At 33.5% G+C, this 20,095-nt stretch overlaps 1 protein-coding gene across 1 annotated transcript; it reads right to left on the bottom strand.

The window, feature by feature from the left end:
- Nucleotides 1-1,705: 1,705 nt before the first annotated feature.
- Nucleotides 1,706-2,683, bottom strand: LOC141509362 (olfactory receptor 2AJ1-like). The gene has a single exon (XM_074218852.1). The coding sequence runs from the start codon at nt 2,681-2,683 to the stop codon at nt 1,706-1,708; it is 978 nt and encodes a 325-aa protein (XP_074074953.1).
- Nucleotides 2,684-20,095: the final 17,412 nt, after the last annotated feature.

Below are 20,095 nucleotides of genomic sequence, written 5' to 3'. Positions count from 1 at the left end.
CTGATTGAGCAGTAATAAGTTTTATTCCAAGTCAGGCATGGATTTTGGGGTTTTGATGGTTTAGCAAAAAAGTAAATAGCAACTGTTTCTTTTCGAACCAGAAGCTCTTAGGGTCTTCTGCTCCCAGACTGAATCATGTGAGGTGGAATGATACAGTGGGGAATGGATACCTGGAAAGACAGAGGAATGATGTGAGATAAGGAAAAAGAGTGGAAAAGAGCTTCTTGTCTAATTGTTTTCTGTAAAATATGAGCTAAATATCTCTTTTTACAGAGCTTTCTGTGTAGGGAGAGCCAAGTGATATTACAGGATGAAAAAGTCCAAAATAGCAACACTGGGGAGTCTGATAGTGAGCCGATAAATCAGAATTAATAGGATATTCTAGAAGAGTAAGGACTCAGTTAAGGTTGTAAATCATCAATGTGTAGTTGCCCTTTTCAAAATAATTATATGATTTTCTTCATTTTTGTTCAGCAGACCACACACACACACACACACATATATATATATATATATATATATTTCACATATATATATATAGTAGTAAGGTAGTAAGGTGGTAAGTAGTAAGGTAGTAAAAGTTGGCAATTATTCAAGACGGAATACACAATGAAATGAAGGAATCAAGAGAAGCATGACATAGTTACTGGTTACAAAGCTCATTATAATCACAAAGAATAATTCTTAAAAGAGTAGACAGTCCAGGCCCCCTATTACTTCATGTTCTATTATATAGATAACAGAAAAGAAGATACTATAGAAATATAATTGGTAACACGAAAATTAGAGAAATGAGATGCAGAAGTTGGAGAGGTTGAAAGAAAAATTGATAACATCAAGATACAGAAATGTATGTACATATGCATTTTTATATATGTGTATGTATGTTTATGTCTACTACATATAAATGATTTTGTATACAAAGTACATTGGATACATTATGAAATATTTATGATACAGTATGAATAAAAAAATCCTAGGATGAAAAGTTTGAGAAGGGTTATATTCTATACGAATAGAGAGGTGTATTCACATTTCAACCAATAATTCCAAAATTCTATCTAATTGTATTCAGTGATTCAAAGAAAAAAACTCAAGGTCTTTTGTAACCAGACCATCATAAGTGATATTTCTATACGGTCAGATAAAGGTATTTTCTTTTGTCAATGGAATAGAATAATATGCGTTTGTGTGTGTGTGAGTGTGTGTGTGTATGTGTGTGTGTGTGTGTGTGTTATGGGTGTGTGTGTTATGGTTGTCTGTGTGTGTGTGTGTGTGTGTGTGTGATCAGTTTGGTGGATATTTGAGTATGAACACTGTCAAGAACTCTAGATAATTGGCCAGTTAAGGAATGATATGGAAAACAATGGAGTTTGATAGCACCTTTGAACCAGGAAAGATGATGGAAAATTATGACATGAATCATGGACCTTTTAAATCTTATTGTACCATCTGGTTGTTATTTATAACATAGGAGATTACTGTCTAATATAGAAAATGAGACACGAATCACAGTATCATTCTTGAAATAAATTATACAAGCATTCTTCAAATAGATACAAAAAGTAAATACATTTTCCTTAGAGTGGCATATAAGTGAGTTGGTTGAGTTACCTTTGTCATACATTAAAAGAGGGGAAGAAGCAACAGTTTGGTTTCAATCCCAGAAGTTCATGAATACTATTTGAAATATTTCCACACATTTCTAATGAGCATTCAATCTAATTTTTAAAAAATATTCATTTCTGTGACTAAATGCTTTATCTAAAACCTTCTTTAGGGCTCCTAAGACATCTTTATTTCTGAGGCTGTAAATGACAGGGTTGAGCATGGGAGCAAGAATAGTATATGAGATGGCAAAGACCTTGTCCTGACCTGGAGTATGATAGGACTTTGGTCTCATGTATGTAAAGATAACTGAACCATAGTACATGGCAACCACAGCCAGGTGGGAGGAACAAGTGGAGAAAGCTTTTTTCTGGGCCTCCAGGGATTTCATATGAAGCACAGTACGGAGAATCTGACCATAAGAGCCAAGGATAATGCAGACAGGAATTAGGAGGAAGAATACAGCAGTCACAGACACTCCTCTTTCATATTGTGAAGTATCAATGCAAGAAAGTTTCAACATGGCTGGGATTTCACAGAAAAAGTGGTCAATGATCCTTGTTCCACAAAATGGGAGGAGCAGTACATAAGTTGTATGAATTATAGAGTTGATGATTCCCCCAAGCCAGCATCCAGCAGCCAAAATGACACTGATTCGATGGTTCATGAGGATTGGATAGCGCAGTGGGTGGCAGATGGCTACATAGCGATCATAGGACATGGCTGTGAGAATAAGGCACTCAGTACCCACGAAGCTGGAATAGAGGAAGACTTGGAATCCACAACCTGCAAATGTGATGGACTTCCTTCCAGATATGTAGTTAATGGCCATCTTGGGAACAATATTGCTGATATTCAAGATATCCGTGAAGGAGAGATGCTTGAGAAGGACATACATTGGGGTGTGGAGTCGGATGTCAAGGTGAATAAGAAGAATCAAGACTGTATTACCCATAATTGCCACCATAAACATGATGAGAATAATTGTTAAGAATAGCAATCCATATTGGTTTGTATCCAATAATCCTAGCAGGATGAAATTGGTATCCAAAGTCTGGTTCTGTTCCTCCCTCATCAGTATTATTTCCCTTTCACACCTATAGTCCAAAAGACAAGTATTCAAAAGGGGAGAATATTGGATAAAAAGCAAATTCATGATTGAGCCTGTGACTACAAAATAATGGTTGTCTATAATTTGCTTCATTCATTTAATCAAGAAATTGCAATTCAAAGAAATTAATCAAATGATTACTTGAACTAACAGTACTTGAGATCACCAATTCATTTATAGAAGTTGTGAAAAAAAGGCTTATCTGGGCACTTTTTTGCATTCATATTCCTTTCCTATTTGATTTCTTAGTTTGACAGATATTCAGGAAGCTGATTCAGCCTCTCAATGCTGAATCTTTCTTCCTAGGTGAATAGGACATTTTTCAATGCAATGAAGTGATTATACAGTAATGTAACTTTGGAGAAGAATTATTTCTTTGTAAAATGTGCAATTATACCAGATTCAGTAGTAAAAATTCTCTGGGCCAACCAAGGACTGCTTTGTTCAAACTCATGATTATCATGATCACTGTCATAATTATCTTTTAAAATTAATTTTATTTTTAATTTCTGAAATAAAAAAAGCTTTTCTGTAGAAGAGTATAATAAAAAACATGATTTTGTGTGAAACTTCAATTTCAACTTTCTATTTCTTTGAAATATACCATAAAATTATCAATTTCCTTTTCCCTTTTTGATCTTCCAGTTTGATTTTTAAAAGGATCCTAATAGACACAAATAGGTGTATGCATGTATAACTATATGTTTGTGTGTATATAAAATTATTTTTATGACCTTTTATTTATTATTTCTTTCTTTAGATGCAGCTAGGGTCTTTCTACCTAAGTATTTCTCTTTTTTTAAATTTATGTATTTGTAACAGTTGAAATGAACTAGTCACTCAAAATCATTCTTAAAGCAACATTGCTACTTAGAATATACAATTGTCTCTAGGTTCTTTTCACTTCATCTTTTATTATTTTGTGCAAGTCTTTCCATGTTTGAGCTCAGCATGTTCAATAGTGCAGAATTATTCCATCAAAACCAAATGCCACAATCTTTACCCAGTTGATGAGAATGCCTGCCATTGCCAGTTCTTTGCTAATGCAAATAGAGCTACTATAAACTATTAATGCATTTCCCTCCATCTTATTTTGACTATTTTTTCCACAATCTCTAAGCTACCTTATCTTTCCTCCCCATCTTCCACTTCCCTTCTAATCTACTCTCCAAGAATTTGAATTCTACCCTTTCCCCTACCCTCCCTGTGTGAATCCACGCACTCCTCTGGTAGCCCTACCTTCCCAAATCCTAATCGATAAAGACCTCTAAGTGTTCCTCCCTATACTCATCTCAGTTTTATTACCTCTCTACAAGATCAGAAGATTCATACCATTCCAGATGTTTATATTATCTATTCTTCTACTGAGATAAGAGTAAGCTTTCAACATTCCAGTCCTCCATCCCTACCAACTTCCTCTGAAATTATTTCTTTTTTTATATGCCATTTAATAATAAAATTTCTCCCTTTTATTTTTCTTACTCGATTTTGTTTTTAGAACCATCCCATTATAAACAACTCACATCCAATCTAACTTTCAAACTGTTAGTAATGATTGCAGTTTTAAGAATACTGATATTTTCAAACATAAAATTTTATATATTCAGACACAAGTATACATGTTTATGTGATATTTGTCGTTTTTCTTGAAGAAGGCTATGATATCAAGAAGAAGGTGGCAACACAAGCCAATCAATTGGATTTGAGTGAGGGGTAGTCCTAAGTCATCATCAAAAGCACCACCTCACATGTCAATTTGTATACATAAATACCCTACATATATAGATTATATATAAAATGCACATACATATGAATGAGTGGAATAGTATGAATACCTTAAATTAGTCTACTTTATTCTTTATATTTTATCTATATTTTTGTATGTCAAATTTTAAATTGAATTCACATTTCTGGGTCTTTTTTGTTTCTATTTTTTTTTACAAATACCTACAATACTTTCAGTTCATCAAATATCCATTTCCTTTTTTTTCATCCAGGATTATACTCAACTTTTCTGGATAAATTATTCTTGGGTGCAACATCCAATCTTAAGCTTTTCAAACTATGATGTTCCAAGCCCTACTGTCTTTTAAAGTAGGAGCTACTGGGTCTTGTGAAATCTTGAGTATATTTCCACACTATTTACATTGTATTTTTTGCTGTTGTTGTTTGGAATGTTTTCTCTTTAACCTGGTAGTTTTGGACATTGACTATGGCATTCTTATATATTTTCCTCTGATTGACTTAATTAGGCGAAAGGTAATCATCTCTCCTCATACACATTTATATGCTAGGGTTTGGGTTCCTGTCCTACACTCATACCAAATGTTGCATATTCTCTTCTCAAATCTTTATCTAGGATACTCTCTATGTATATTATCACAAAGATTATGTAGAGATTTATAACTGCTTTTCTTTTCAGAAAAAAAAGACTGAAGATTTTGTCAACATACAATATCTATTTTCAAAATCTTATTATTTAGTTTTTTTTCCTTTTGCAAAATAAAAGTATTGAATTAAGCCTAAATCATTTGATGATGTCAATGTGACCATAGTATCTTGATATGTCTTCCTAATTTATTTTTTTTTACTTTTTATATGTTAACAATTTGGTATTTCCACATTTAATTAATGGAACTTTTACATACTTTAAGCTGCTTTGGCTTTTTTGATAAACTTTCTGTTGCCAACTTGTTTGGTAATAACGAGTTTTTTTTTTTTCCTTTGTTATTAAAGAGGACCAAATAGCATCACTATATTCAATACAAATTAGAGACAATATGTCTGACTGTGACTGTTCAGACAAGTTTGAGCTCAGGACGCCCTACCACCAGTTAAGCACTAATAGTCCCCATGAATCCCTAGAGATTCATGTGAATTGCTTCCATTTTGCTTACTGATAGAGGGCAACCCTCTCTCTGATGAGGGCATGCCATGATGGGTAGTCCTATGCCAGTGTTTCCCATGATACTCAACCAATTCCAATGTTTTTCACAGAGATATTGAGAATGCTCTTGTATCATATATTTGTCTCCCTATGTGAAAACTTTCCTTCGTTTGAATTCTTTATAAAATAATCTCTTGGGCAAACATATATTTGGAATTTTAATACCATGTCCAGCCCATCAGAATTTCATTCTATGTGTATCATTTGAAAGTTTGGCAGTTTACTTGAAGAAGAGATATCAGTTAAAAACATCACTTGTATAAAAATATTCATAGTGGCCCTTTTTCTTTTAGCAAAGAATTGGAAATTGAGTGAATGTCCATCAATTGGGAAATGGCTGAAGAAATTATGAAATATATGTATATATATATCCATATATATGTATATATATATATATATATATATATATACATACATATATGTTATGGAACCCTATTGTTGTATTAGAAAACAAATGGGATGTAAAGACTTGCATGAAATGATATTGGGTGAGAAACTTAGATCCAGAAGAACATTGTACACCCTGACAGCTACATGAGGGTGATGATCAAACTTAATAGACTTGCTCATTTCATCAAAGCAATAATGAGGGACAATTTTAGAGTACCTGTGATGAGAATACTATCTGTAACCAGAGGAAACTGTGGAGTTCTAACAAAGACATTCATTTTTTTTAAAAGTGTCTTATGTACTACATTATTTTGTTATCTTATATTTTATTTTTTCCTTAAGAATATAATTTCTCTCTCAACACATTCAATTTTGATTAATGTATAACATGGAAACAATGTGAAATTTATCAGACTACCTTCTGTGGGTGGGATGGGGAAAAGTATAAAATTCAAATCTTACAAAAATGATAGGTAGAAACTACGATTGTATTTAATTGGAAAATAAAACTAGAATATTTTTTAAAATATAAAGGATCTCAGTATATTGTATCTTGTCCAGCCAGGTGATCTTCAGAATCTTCCTAAGACAATTTAAATAAACTATTCAGTTTCTTAGCATGGAATTGGTAGATTGTTCAGGTTTCACAGGCATACAGCAATGAGGTCAGCACAATGGTCCTACAGACTTTTAATTTGGTAGGTAGTCCAATACCTCTTCTTTCTCACACTTTTTTTTGTAACTCCTGAAATACTAAATTGTGTAAATCCATATGTCAATCAAATTATCAATTTGAATCTCTCTGGAAAGGACAATTCCAAGGTAAATAAATTTAGCCTTAATATTCAAGACTTCACCATTTGTTGTAATTCTACTTATGGATGGTGTGTGTCTGACTGATTGAACTTTGGTGTTTCTCAGTGTTAATTGTTAGACCAAAATGAGCACAAGCAACAGAAAATCAATCCATACAGTGAAGCATCTCAGTTTCAGAGGTTGCCTTGAGTGGACAATCATCTGCAAACAGAAGATCATATATCCATGCTCCCTGCACCTTGGTCTTGGCTTGTAGCCTTTTCAGGTTAAAGAATTTACTATCATCATGACAGTTGAGTTTGTTTCTGTGCTAATCTTAAGTGAAGACATTTGATAATATGGCTGAAAATATCTTGTGAAAAGGTTTGGAAGCAAGGATACAGCCTTGTTTCACTCCATTGGGCCCAGGAAAGCTCAAGGGCATCATGGATTCTCCAGAACCCAGCAATGGTACCATCATGAAACTGATATATAGTACTGATGCAGAGACACCTGGGAATGGGAGTGATGAGATCAGTTGGAAACAAACTTTGTAAATCTTTTGTTTGCATTGTAAAGGGAATCTTCCTTCTTCCTTTATCATCTAATTTAGGCTACACCTGAGGGCCAGACCTTCAACCTGATTTAGATTGCACTGTTTTCTGGTGGGGCAGCAAATGGAAACACCCAAGATCACCCAAAAGAGACCCCTCCCCAAAAGGCAAAATCTCCAGTGAGGGACTTGGGTCACTCCCAGGTCACCACCCCATCCCATTGACTCAGAGAGAAGATTTAAGGAGATTGATGAACAGAAATGGGTTTGCTCTCTTTTACCTTCCAGCCTCCTGTTGAACCCTGGCCAGCTGGCCTGGCCAATTCAATCAGCAATCCACATGGTCTTCTCTTTAAATAAACTCTTTTAAATTATTCAATTACTTTCTTAATATGTTATAACTACTTTTAATAAATTTCTATTGTCTTTGCAAAACCTGCAATCCCAAGTCTGACATCATTTGGAAGAACCAAACCAAAGAAACAAATCAGGATCCACAGTATTGATGAACTTCTCTGGGTAACAAAATTTTGACCTGATTTTTCATAGTCCTTATGATGGAGAGTATCAAAGAACTTGGTTATAGCTACAAGTATCTGTTCTGTTTTTAATCTTTATTTAGGGCTTATTATGTTCCAGACTCTGTACTAAATGAGATATATTTATGATCACTTTTGATCTTCACAACGTTTATAGGAAGGTATTGTTATGCTTATTTTACAAGTGAGGAAACAAAGGCAAATATAGCTTAAATGAAAAGTCAAGAATCACACAGCTAACACATACTTAAAGTTCGATTTTAATTCAAATCTTCCATATTCTAACTTTTGCAGTATCTACTGTACTACTAAACAGCCCTCTTCAAAGAAACCCTTAAGGTATATAATGGGAATTATATTGGTGATCTCTTGAGTGGTATCAACTTAGCTCTATCAAAACAGGGATGATCCTAATATGTCTCCTCTGGTCATTCTTTCCAAATTCATCTTTTTGAGTTTCATTTATAATGGATACTTCTTTTTACTTGAATTTTTTCTTCTAACCAGTCACAGAACTAACTGTTGGTAGACATCCCACTTGGAAATGTATCCTGCAGAGATAATCAGTCACTTTACATGAATTAAATGGAGATTATTTTCATTCTGATTTGGTGAGTCTATTTCGTATTTACCATAATTCTCATCTATCAATTCTCTTCTCAATATAATTATTCAGGACGTTGAAATAGTGTTTGGACAAAGACAATAAGCTTTTGACCATTTTTAATTATTTCTCATAAGCTACATTTTCTCAACATATACACAGGAGCTTACTTTTGTACTGAATAGGCTGAGTATAAAGTATATATTAGTTTATTTGAAATTACTGACATCTCATCTTGTAAATTAGGGATCATCCTCACTCTTTTAGCCCATCCCAGCAATCTGTTACTAAAACCTCTCAATTTTATCTCCATGGCATCTCTAGGATGTGTCCCATCTTTATTCTGCCACTGCCATTATCTTGGGTGAGCTCATTTTCACCTAATGCCTAGGTCATTACAATTTTGGTCTCCCATCCTCCTTGCTTCAAAGCTTCTTTCTAAACCCCAGGCCACTCTCTGTTCAGTTACAAATTGATTTTTCTAAAATACAGGATTAACTAATACCACCAATATACTCAGATGGTACATCGGATAGATCACTGGACTTGGAGTCAGGAAGACAAGTTCAAATCCAACTTCAGATACTCAAAACTCCCTAGGTGTCTGACTCTGAGTGAATCACTTAATCCTGATTGCCATCCTGATCCATATTTGACCAACAGACCAGATGGCTCTGGAGGAGAAAGTGACACTGGTGACTTTGTTCTGCACTCCCTCTCAAATCAAATTCACATGTATGTCATGGCATCACCTATCCTTGTATCATGGTCTTCTTTGAGAAGGAGGAAGAACAACACCCATTTCCTATATATATTCTGTCACTAGTTTGCCTGTAAATAGTCAATTGCTTGGTGGTCTGTAAGGTCCTTGAGGGTCAGCACTGTCTCTTCCCCTAATTCATATACTGAGCACTGTTATCTTGTAGGTGCTTAATAAATTGTATATTGATTGATTGTTTTATATTTGCATTGATTATGGTTCTTAAGTTTTTCAATGGTTTTTTCATTACTATGTTGTAGCTATTGTATAAATTATTCTCTTGGTTAGACTCATTTCTCTATATTTTAATGCATGCAAATCTTCCAACATGTCTTTGAATGCACTCCTGTCATTTTTATGATAAAATGATATTGTTAAATTCTACCTATATACATAAATACATACATATATATATATATATATATATATATATATATATATTAGATAGATAGATAGATATCCCAGGATCACTAAACCATTTGGCTTAAATAAATATCAAAGTTATTTATACTACACTACACAAAACAAAGAATAAGACATAAATTATTATTTTCTATAAATAAGTGGAAATAGTTTGCGTCAAGAATTATCTGACATCTATCATCCATATATACACAACTCGTAACTTTTCAGTTCTGACAACATGATCTCTCACTATATAATCTTCTTGAAAGGGACTCCAGACATTTCAAGAGTAGGAAGTAAGGTGAGTTAGATAATGATTTTTTTTCTAGTTTATTCTATAATTATTTTATAAATATTTTGGTAGCTCATGTTAATTAATAAGGGAGAGTTTCATCTAAATAATTTATAATGAAATTTTATATATTTATTAGTCACCTTAGAGCTTGAGATAATAATGAATAATGTAATGAGCATAAGGAAAGGGGGGGCCTGCAAAGTGAGCATTGACAAAATGCTCAATTGCACTGGCATATTATATTAACATTATTCATATGATCAGATTTTAATTCTCTAAACAAAGGCCATAATGAAATGATATAAAAATATTGGCCTAACCTATTCTTAATTGAGGCATAGTCTTTCTTTGTTTTCATTTCTTCCATTTCTAGATATTCATTTAGGATTTCATATATGTACAAATGCATACACACATGCATATATTATGCATGTATGTTTCTGAATATTTCCGAAAATAAAGTTCATTATCTTACAATATATAGACTATTCTCTTTCATTGTTTTTGAAATTTGCACAATATTTGCCTTTCTCCAATCATCTGGTACTTATCCAATTTACCACAATATGTCATCTGTTATTGCCATTTTCTCAGCAATCACATCTTAATTCTTTCTGTAGTTGAACATGTAAGTCATTGGATAAGCACCAAAGCAGAGTGAAAATACTGTATCAAATAATTTTTATGATTTTCTAGATATGAGACTTTGAAGAAATCACTAATCCACCCTGATATTATTTTCTCTACCATAAGTTGGCAGAAATTGTACCTCACAGCACTGTGATAAACAGTGAAAATAGTTAAATAAAAGTACGTTGTAATTCTTAAAGAACTATATCAATATATTGTTGTGTCGATTGTTCACTTATTCTGTCAAGTTAGTCTCTGAGTGACTCTGGACCAGAAACAAGCCAGAACTTATTTTCACCTATTACCTCTTAAAGTTTGTCCCATTCATGTCTATTGCTTTCATGACACTTTTGATCCATCTGACACTCTATTATCCCCTTTTCCTTTTGCCTTTAATCTTTCTCAACATCAGGGACTTGTTCAATGAGTACCATTTTCCCTTATAGCAAAAGAATTTCAACTTCACCTTCAGCATTTTACCTTGTGAATTGTCTGAATTTAATTTCTTTAAGCATTAAATTATTTGATCTCCTTGCTATCCTAGAATCTCTTATAAGTCTTCTGAAGCAACACAATTTAAAATCCTCAGTTGGGCAGTGCTTGGTTTCCCTTTTAGTCCAAATCGTACAGCCATGCATGCTGGTGGAAAAATTATAAAAAACTATAACTTTGATCATATAACTATTTTTACACTATAGAACTACCCATGGAGAATATTAAAATGATATCAATGATTTCAAAATTATGGTTATTTAAGTCAACTTATTTGATTTCATGAGGGGTTATCTCTCACTATACTGTATGCTCTTTAACTCTGACTAATAAAATTCTAATATGCACCTTTCTTATGTTATTTCCAGCACTAAAGTCATTATCCTTGAAGAGAAAAAAGAAAACCAAAAAAAGAAAACCAATAAATTGAACAGATCTCATTTCCTTCCATTGTTAATAATTAGCACCTCAATCATGTTGGAAAGTGGTCTTTGCCTTTCTTGGTCTTGTTCTTCCTTCCAGAATTAACTAAAAGACCCCTCTTAATTGCTTTTCTTACTAGCTACAGATTACTGTTAATTTTACAAACACAATATAATATGTATCCTGTCTTACAAAAATTCCAAAAAGATCCTTGGAGAGTGACTTTCAATAAAATAACCCTGGGATTAAAAAAAGAAAACTCCAACTGTAGAAGTTTCCATTTCTTTGTCACTGTTTAGCAGAACTGAAAAGTCATTCAAATTTATTTCAGTGTATAGCCCCCTAATACTATACTCTTTTCCCCTATAATTAATGTTACAGTGATACCATGTGCTCATGTAAATGGATTCTTAGGATACAGCCATTTATGATACTTTATTAAAATCTGCTTTCAGGGGAATACCACCAAATCAATCATGAAAAACGAATATATAGCTGTAAGAAATTATTAGAAAACAGAAAATATATTCCACTGTTGGAATCAACTTGAATGTTGGCTTTTCTAGAACATATTGTTCTGAGACATATTGAAATGAATTATTTTTTAAATTAAAATATTATCCTAGGAAAAGAATTTTGCAATAGTTGAGAGGGAATTGGATTTTGAGTCAGAAAGAAGTGAATGTAAAGCAGTTATCAAACCCATATTAGCGATATCATTCTGGAAAAAAAAATGATCATCTAAACCATTTCATTGCAGTACAATTCAGTTGTAAATTTAAGTTGTAAATCTTAGTTGCAAAATTAAGTAAAATTAATAAAATTGCGGCCTTTGAAAGAATGGTGCTTATGAATATATTGTGATAGAAAAGGTATTCTCTTTAGAGAATACAAGACTTGACATGGGTCACCTTGCTTTTTAGTTAAAAATTAAGACTCCAAAAGTATCTCCTCTTATGCTAATCACAAACCTAGAAGGACAATGAGCAGGATGTAGGAAGACCACCCTCCCAGGAAAACAGAATCAGATAATTATTCAGAAATGATAATATTTGTAGATTAGTTTCCAGTAAATTACTACAGGTGAATTACTAAGGAGATTAATTGTTTTCTCTATGCTTTGTATTTACTTATAAGACCAATTTCTTTCCTATTTCTGGGTGACCATCATAGACTTTATGCACAAATCTTTATTAGTAAATCCCAGTGAATAAAACTTCATCTAAACTATATATTTCTGTTATATCATTTTAACTCTTTACTTTTAAGGATCTTACATTTTTTTTTCATTTTAAAGTATAACTTTATTACATTTTGGCATCATGGTTATCCCCAAGGTCCCTTTAGTTTTCAGAATTCTATGATTCTGAGTTACTTGAATTGAGTTTGCTCCTGTCCTCCAACAAAAGTCCTTCTCTGCTGGCTTGTGAACTATTATACTTTAGGTCCTTACAATTTTAGAATTCACAGGCATTAAGATCACTTTGTCTCTACAGTTCCTCTACTTCAAAGCCTTTGAGGCTGTCTTGATCAAATTAATGAGAAACTTCATCCCATTAACTACAACTGTATATTTGAACTTAGCAAAGGAATAATTATTTGACTTGACGGAATAAATTAGGAGGTTGTTTAAGGTTCAATGTTTTAACTGCTCTGAGGAAATGGCTACACAATTCAATCAACCTGCTTTGAAATAGATTATAATCGTCCTAAGTAGTAACAAAATATATTCCTGGGATCTAAATATTTTCATGCAGATCAGCTAGAAGTTCTGCTTTTAGGCTCAACTATGTCTTCTCCTTATTCACCCTGTCAAGTCCATGTCTGGTTGTTTCCATAACCTTAGAATAGATCTAAAGAATTCTAAAATAGTTAGTGGATTTGAACATTGATAAAGTTTAAAAAGTACCTTGTTTCTAGAGTTGGGTTTCCAGCAAATTCAAACTCTAAGATTCCTCACTGTTGACAAAATAAAACCAACACTTTTTAACCAGACCTTCAAGGTCCCTCATCATTTCTTACTACTCCCCTTAATGCCTTCTACATTGTCTTGAAGATGAAATCATTATATATTCCTGAAGAGGCTGAAGTAAGTATTAGCTGAACATTGTAAAGGTGGTACACAAACAATGGAAGAAGGACCTACCCCAGCCCACTTGGAGGGATCCAGGACTTCTTTCTCCTTTCTGTATTTCCTTTCTGTATTTGCAGGTAAGAGAGACTTTCAAGAAGAAACTAAATAACCACTTGTCTTCCTCATGAATTGGACTGCATTGAACCAGCTGACATCAATAATCTTTTTCAGTTCTTTAATTGAGGTTTAACAAGAAAGAATCATTCACCCAGCAAGGCAGCTGATTTGGTTGCTAGATTGAATTCTCAATTTCTTTTCCTTCCAAACAGTTTTACACACTAGATGCATGCAGATACTACTCATGTAAACACTGTCTTTCACTAAAAATAACAGTGTAATGAGACAGTTTTAATGGAAAGATTACTGGATTTGGCATTTGAAATTCTCCCTTCTAATTCTCCTACTCGTTACTATTTCAATGATGAACAGCAACACAATTCACTTTGTAAGGCTTCAATTTTCTCATATATAAAAATAAAGATTAAGGGGAAGGAGGCAGTAGGTGACCTCTAAGATCCATCCCAACTCTAAATCCATGAGTCTAGGATTCTCTGGGAGACAACATTTTATATTAGATTAAGAATCATGAAGTCCTAGGTTCAAGTCAAGCCACAGGAACTCACCACTATTGTAACTCTAGACTATTCTCTTAGCCTCTTTTTTCATTTATAAAAGGGAATCTGTGCCCTTGGGCAAGCCACTTAACCCTATTTGCTTTGAAAAAAATCTTGAAAAAAGGGAATGGCAGCTACCCTACATTTGGTGTGAATATCATGAGAGACAAAGATAAAAAGCATCAGTAAATACAATTTTGCTTAAAAGTCATTATAATGTACCTGGTACTGCAAACATTTTGATTACAAAACACTAATTTTTAGAAAGCACCATTAAAATAGATCTTATTATTGCTGCTATGGTTATTTCTTCCCTCTAATCTGATTTTGGGGAAGATACTGAACAGAACCAGAAACCAACTAAATTGGTATCCTAACAACCTGGTTCCTCCCTGTATCCTTCTCTGTATACTTAGACCACATACTATAGCACACAAAGGAGTTCTCTATTCAATCTAGAAAATTCTCAATGACTTGATATTAACTAAATGAGACAACACATAATTTAAAACATTTAGGTTCCCAAACTGTTTTATTTAGTAACTTACCTGAGAATGAAGAAAGTGAATGGTCTTGTTGGCTTTTTCACACTTTATACTAAAACTATAAAGTCAAGGATAGAAGAGACATGATGCTGTTGGAGTAGTGGCATATTTGTTGCTCTGAAGCAGAACTAAAGTCCCCTTTGAGATTTATAATGGGCCTTCAGAGAATCTATTTCCAGAGGTAAAACCTTCTGGTTTTACAGAGTAATTGAATGTTTTATGCAAGCCCATAAATGTTTAAAAAAATAACTTTTAAGAGAGCGATTAGATGAGGGCAAATAGGATGAACAAAGACCTTCTTTTCTTAAGGAATGAAGACTGGCTAAAGTAACTGGGAATCCAAGGAAACCTGACAGTTCACGACAATTAATTATAACAATTATAAAAGACATTAAGATTTACAACTATGATCTCATTTGGTTCTTCTAACTACTCTGGGTTCTTTTTGTTGCTCAGTTGTTTAAAATGAGTTTGATTCCTTTGTGGCCCAATTTGGGGTTTTCTTGGCAAGGTCAAGGGAAGAATTTGCCCTTTCTTTCACCAGCTGATTTTATAACTTACAGAATTTAAAGCAAACAATTACACATTATTTGCCCAGAGTCACATAGCTAGTGAGTGTGTAAGAACATATTTGAAATCATGAAGATGTGTCTATTTGATTCCAAGACTGATATTCTCTCACCTATGTCAATTAGCTAACAAACACTTATTTTGATTAGTGATTCAAAAAACACTAAACTTCCAGTATAGATTTCGAACTCTGCAAAAACCCTGGCAGTAAACATATGAAAAATCACTTTCTTCATGGAACACAAGAGGAATCCCAAGCCCCGGGGCAATTGTGTGTTTGTTAGCTAGAATGTCTAAATGATTACTTGAATGAATGATTTTTTTCACTTTTGTAATTAATCCCAAAGATGTAAGAACTATAATTAAACAGGAAATAATACTCAGGGACAGGAAAGAAGCACAATATTCATCATACATGGCTTTAATGGTGGGTATTTTGTTAAAATCTTTTACAGAGTTATTTTTACTAAGAAGATTCAATAGCGATAGAAGTATAAGGTTTCTGCCAATCACTTGGAGACAGACTTTCCACAAGTTCACCTTCATTTTTGGACTAAAATTTTGGACAGTTTCTCCATAGCCTATGACTAATAATGACTTTCCTGAGACAGAATAATTTCTCAGAGATGATTGAAATTTTGAATTTCAATTGAAATTGATATGTGTGCCAAATATTGAGTTAGGCATGGATGCAAAAACAAAACCTGTAATAGAGCTTTCCCTGAAGGAATTTATATTGTAGGGGAAGAAGTACACAGGCTATGCCCATGTAACAAAATTCAAGGAACATGCCAAATGATACAAACGGGCTTCTGCAGTGGAGGTATGTAAAGAACTTATGGTCTCAGAAAATGTCTCATGACAGATAGAACCCCAGAGTTATGACTTGAAGCAAGTGAGATTTTCTCCCAGGCAGAACTGAGGAGGACATGCAGCCCCTACCAAGTTTGAGACAAGAAAATATCTTTCCAGGATTATTATCTAAATACCTCCTTATAATATTGGCTTTACCTTAAGCATTGCTGTTCAGTCATTTGTCACTTATGTCCACTTTCTAAATATCATTTGGGGTTTTCCTGACAAAGATCCTAGCATAGTTTTTCATTTTCTTCTTCAGCCTATTTTACAGTTGAGAAAACTGGGGTAAACAGGGGAAAGTGATTTTCCAAGAGTCACAAAGAAAGTAAGTGCATCAGGCCAGATGTGAACTCTGGAAAAGGATTCTTCCTGCCTTCAGGCCCAGAATTCTATCCATTGCACTACCTACTTACCCAGTTGAAGCTTAGAGTCAATATAATGACTCTTAATCTCCACGTTGTTGCTTTCTCTTTTTATATAAGCAGTATATTTTAAATGAAAAGTTATGAGTAAAATCAATTAAGGATATCAGTAGGATTTAGGCAGAGGTTTACAACTCTGGTATAATTTTCATATATGCAAAAATAGACCTTTAAACATTTGCATCTATATTTATATCGATGTTCTCACAAACGTGTCTATATTTGATTAGTCTGGCGATCCTGGCAATTAACTAGCAACAAGTGTTTTTCTTTGTAGTGACATTTTTCTTGGAAAAAAAGTTACAAGAGTGAAGAGGAGAATCCCTTTATCAGTTTGCCAGAAAATGGGGACTTCAGGAAAATTACTTTGATAAGGCGCAGCAAAAAACTAATTCAATCAAATGCTTTAGATATTGATTTTCTGAACTCTAAATCCCTTAAGGCATTCTAACAATGAAAAAAAAAAGATATTCAATGAAATAGAGGACTTTCAAAATTTCCTGATAAAATGACCAGACCTGAATAGAGAATTTGGTCTTAGAATACAGGACTCAAGAGATGCATAAAAAGGGAAGCGGGGGGGATAAATAATTGTTAGTCAAGAACATAAAATTGCATACAACCCCATAAGGGAAGATAACACTTGTAACTCTTGAGAATTATATTTCTTTAAGGATAGATGAAGGGTTGTAAATAGTTGAAGAGATTGTACTAAGAGGATATGGGAATGGCTGATTCTTGTCCATTCTGACTTAAGAGGAAATCATTGTTTGAGACAAATTATAGTTCACAAACTTATCACTGTATGAGCTCCAAATGTTCTAGGAAAGTTCAGACACAATAGTCCAAGTAAATACCTGGGGTTTTTACTCGAATCTTGTGTATCTCATGCTTCCTTTGAGCTACTTTAATTTTTCCTTGTTCCTATGGTTCAGCATATTTTCTAAATGGGAACCATATGCTGGGTGACCCTGTGTCAGTGCCTCCCATACCTTACAATCAATGCTAACTTTCTTGAGAGAGATTTATCAGGATGTCCAAGTACTTAGAAGACTTAGAGTTTCTATACATAATGAAATAAAAAAAATGACTTTACTTGAATAAATATTTAGAGTACAATTAGGGAAGGATAACATTGAGGGAAATAAAGATTTAGTAACCTTAACTGTAAATGTGAATGGGATGAACTCTCCCAAAAAACAGAAGTGGATAGCAGAATGAATTAAAAATTACAATCTTACATGATATTTTTAAAAGAGATATATACAAGTTAAAGGTATAGAGTATTATAGGAAACCATGAATGGTTGGAATGTGGAGAAGCATGGAGAGAATTACAGGAATTCATGGTGAATAAAGGGAGCAGAACCAAGAGAACATTGTACACATTGACAGCAACATTCTGAGTTGAGCAGTTTTGTTGGATGCAGCTCTACTCAGCAGTTCAGAGAGCTGGCACAACTCTGGGAGACATGTTGTGATAATGTTATCCACATCCAGATGTAGAAAAAGGAAACAAAGAAAAGAAAAAAAATCTGTAATATCTAAATGAACATTTTGTTTACTTTAAAACTTTTTTTCTTATATTTTTCTTTCCCATCACATGGTTTTCTTTCTTTTCCCATTGATTCTATTTCCTCATGCATAAAACGAATAGTGTGTGAACATGCTGAACACATATGCAATGTTCACTGGACTGTTAAAAAAGAAGGGTTTAAGGGAAATTATGTAACTTAAAAATATGCATATGGATGAATGTTTGAAAAATTTAATAATATGTAATTGTCAAAAATAAAAGAAAATAAGGGGTGGCTAGGTCGCACAGTGGATAGAGCACTGACCCTGGAGTCAGGACTACCTGAGTTCAAATCCAGTATCAGGCACTTAATAATAAGCTTGCTGTGCGGCCTTGGTCAAATCACTTAACATTATTGCCTTGCAAAAGAAAAGCCCTAAAAAGTAAAGGAAAGAAAAGAAAATATCAATTGAAAAATACAAAACACATATTCTAATAAGAACTGTTTAATGTTTTATTTGTGTTTTGTTAATATTTACTTGTGAGTCTCTCCTGCAAAGCATAGCTTATATCAATTGATATTTTTTACTTAAGTATTTTTTCCCATCCAGCAAAGAAAAAAATAAAAACAATTTTTTTTGTATTCTCTCCAGCATGGGTTTCACATTCCCTCAGTAGCAGCAATTCTCCTGAACTTTATTTGGCCATTGCATAATTGGTGTACTTCACTTTTTCCAAGTTGTTTTGTTTATCTTTATGACGTTGTTACTGATTTTTTTCTTCAAGTTCTTTTTACTTTTCTCTGACAATTTTCTTTTGTCTGGAGGACATAGCTGAGACATATTTGCCTTTTACAGGTTATTCTTTCTCTACTCTTCTTTTTACCTTGGCAAACTCCCAATGACTGTTTCTCCTCTTACTACAGACATCATTTGATTCCTTCAAGCCCCAACCCACATCCAACCTTCTATGATAAAACTTCCAAAACCCCTCTTAATCCCACTGCCTTTCTCTTGTTATATATTCTCTGTTAATTCTGTATATCTTTACCTATGTATAATTGCAGTTACATGATATCTCCCCATTCCATTTTAAACTCCTTGAGGCAGAAATGGACTTTTATCTCTTTTTGCATCTTAACACCTTTCCTAGCACATAGTAAACTCTTTAAAATGTTTAATAATTTTTGAGTAGATTAAGGGATACCAATGGCATTATTTAATTTTTTTATTTTCTAAGATTTTCCCCTGTGACTCTGGGATGCTAATTTAATACTAATTTAAAAACTATCTCAATCCTTCTTTATAACCCAGGCTCTTCCATGACTGAAGTACATCTGAGAGCTTGAATTCAGATAGATGAGTTTCCTATGCTGTAAAGTGGGAGTTTTTAGAGATTGTGGAATGAATTTGAGTTACTTGAACTCAAATTCAGAAACTGTGGATACAACTCTAGGGATCTGATAATAGCTAAGTCATTTAATTTTTCTGACTCCACCTAAAATATGAGGATATTACTTTGAATTTGTGACTTAAAGAATTTCTCTGAGGAAAAGGGAGTGAGACAGGAAAATGAATTTTTTTTTTAGGATTATGCAAGGCAAATAGGATTAATTGGCTGTCCAAGGCCACACAGCTACGTAATTATTAAAGGTCTGAGCCGCAGACTTGAACCCAGGTACTCCTGACTCCAGCCCCGTTGCTTTATCCACTGTGCCACCCAGCTGCCCCGATAATGAACTTCTTAAGGAATTTGTGAGCTATGGTTCAGCAGTTAAAACTACAGACTTTTGCTGATATGGGGAGGGACACAGAATGGACAGAATAGCGAGTGAGTACAGAAGAAAGATATTTTGAATAGGAGAAAATTCTTCTGTAGGAAACAT

The sequence above is a fragment of the Macrotis lagotis genome, chromosome 1 (genome assembly GCF_037893015.1).
Source record: "Macrotis lagotis isolate mMagLag1 chromosome 1, bilby.v1.9.chrom.fasta, whole genome shotgun sequence".
NCBI lineage: Eukaryota > Metazoa > Chordata > Mammalia > Peramelemorphia > Peramelidae > Macrotis > Macrotis lagotis.
This window is presented reverse-complemented; position numbering and strand designations above follow the sequence as displayed.

Coding starts and splice junctions, on each gene's coding strand:
- LOC141509362 (XM_074218852.1), bottom strand. CDS start 2,683: ATGAGGGAGGAACAGAACCAGACTTTGGATACCAATTTCATCCTGCTA.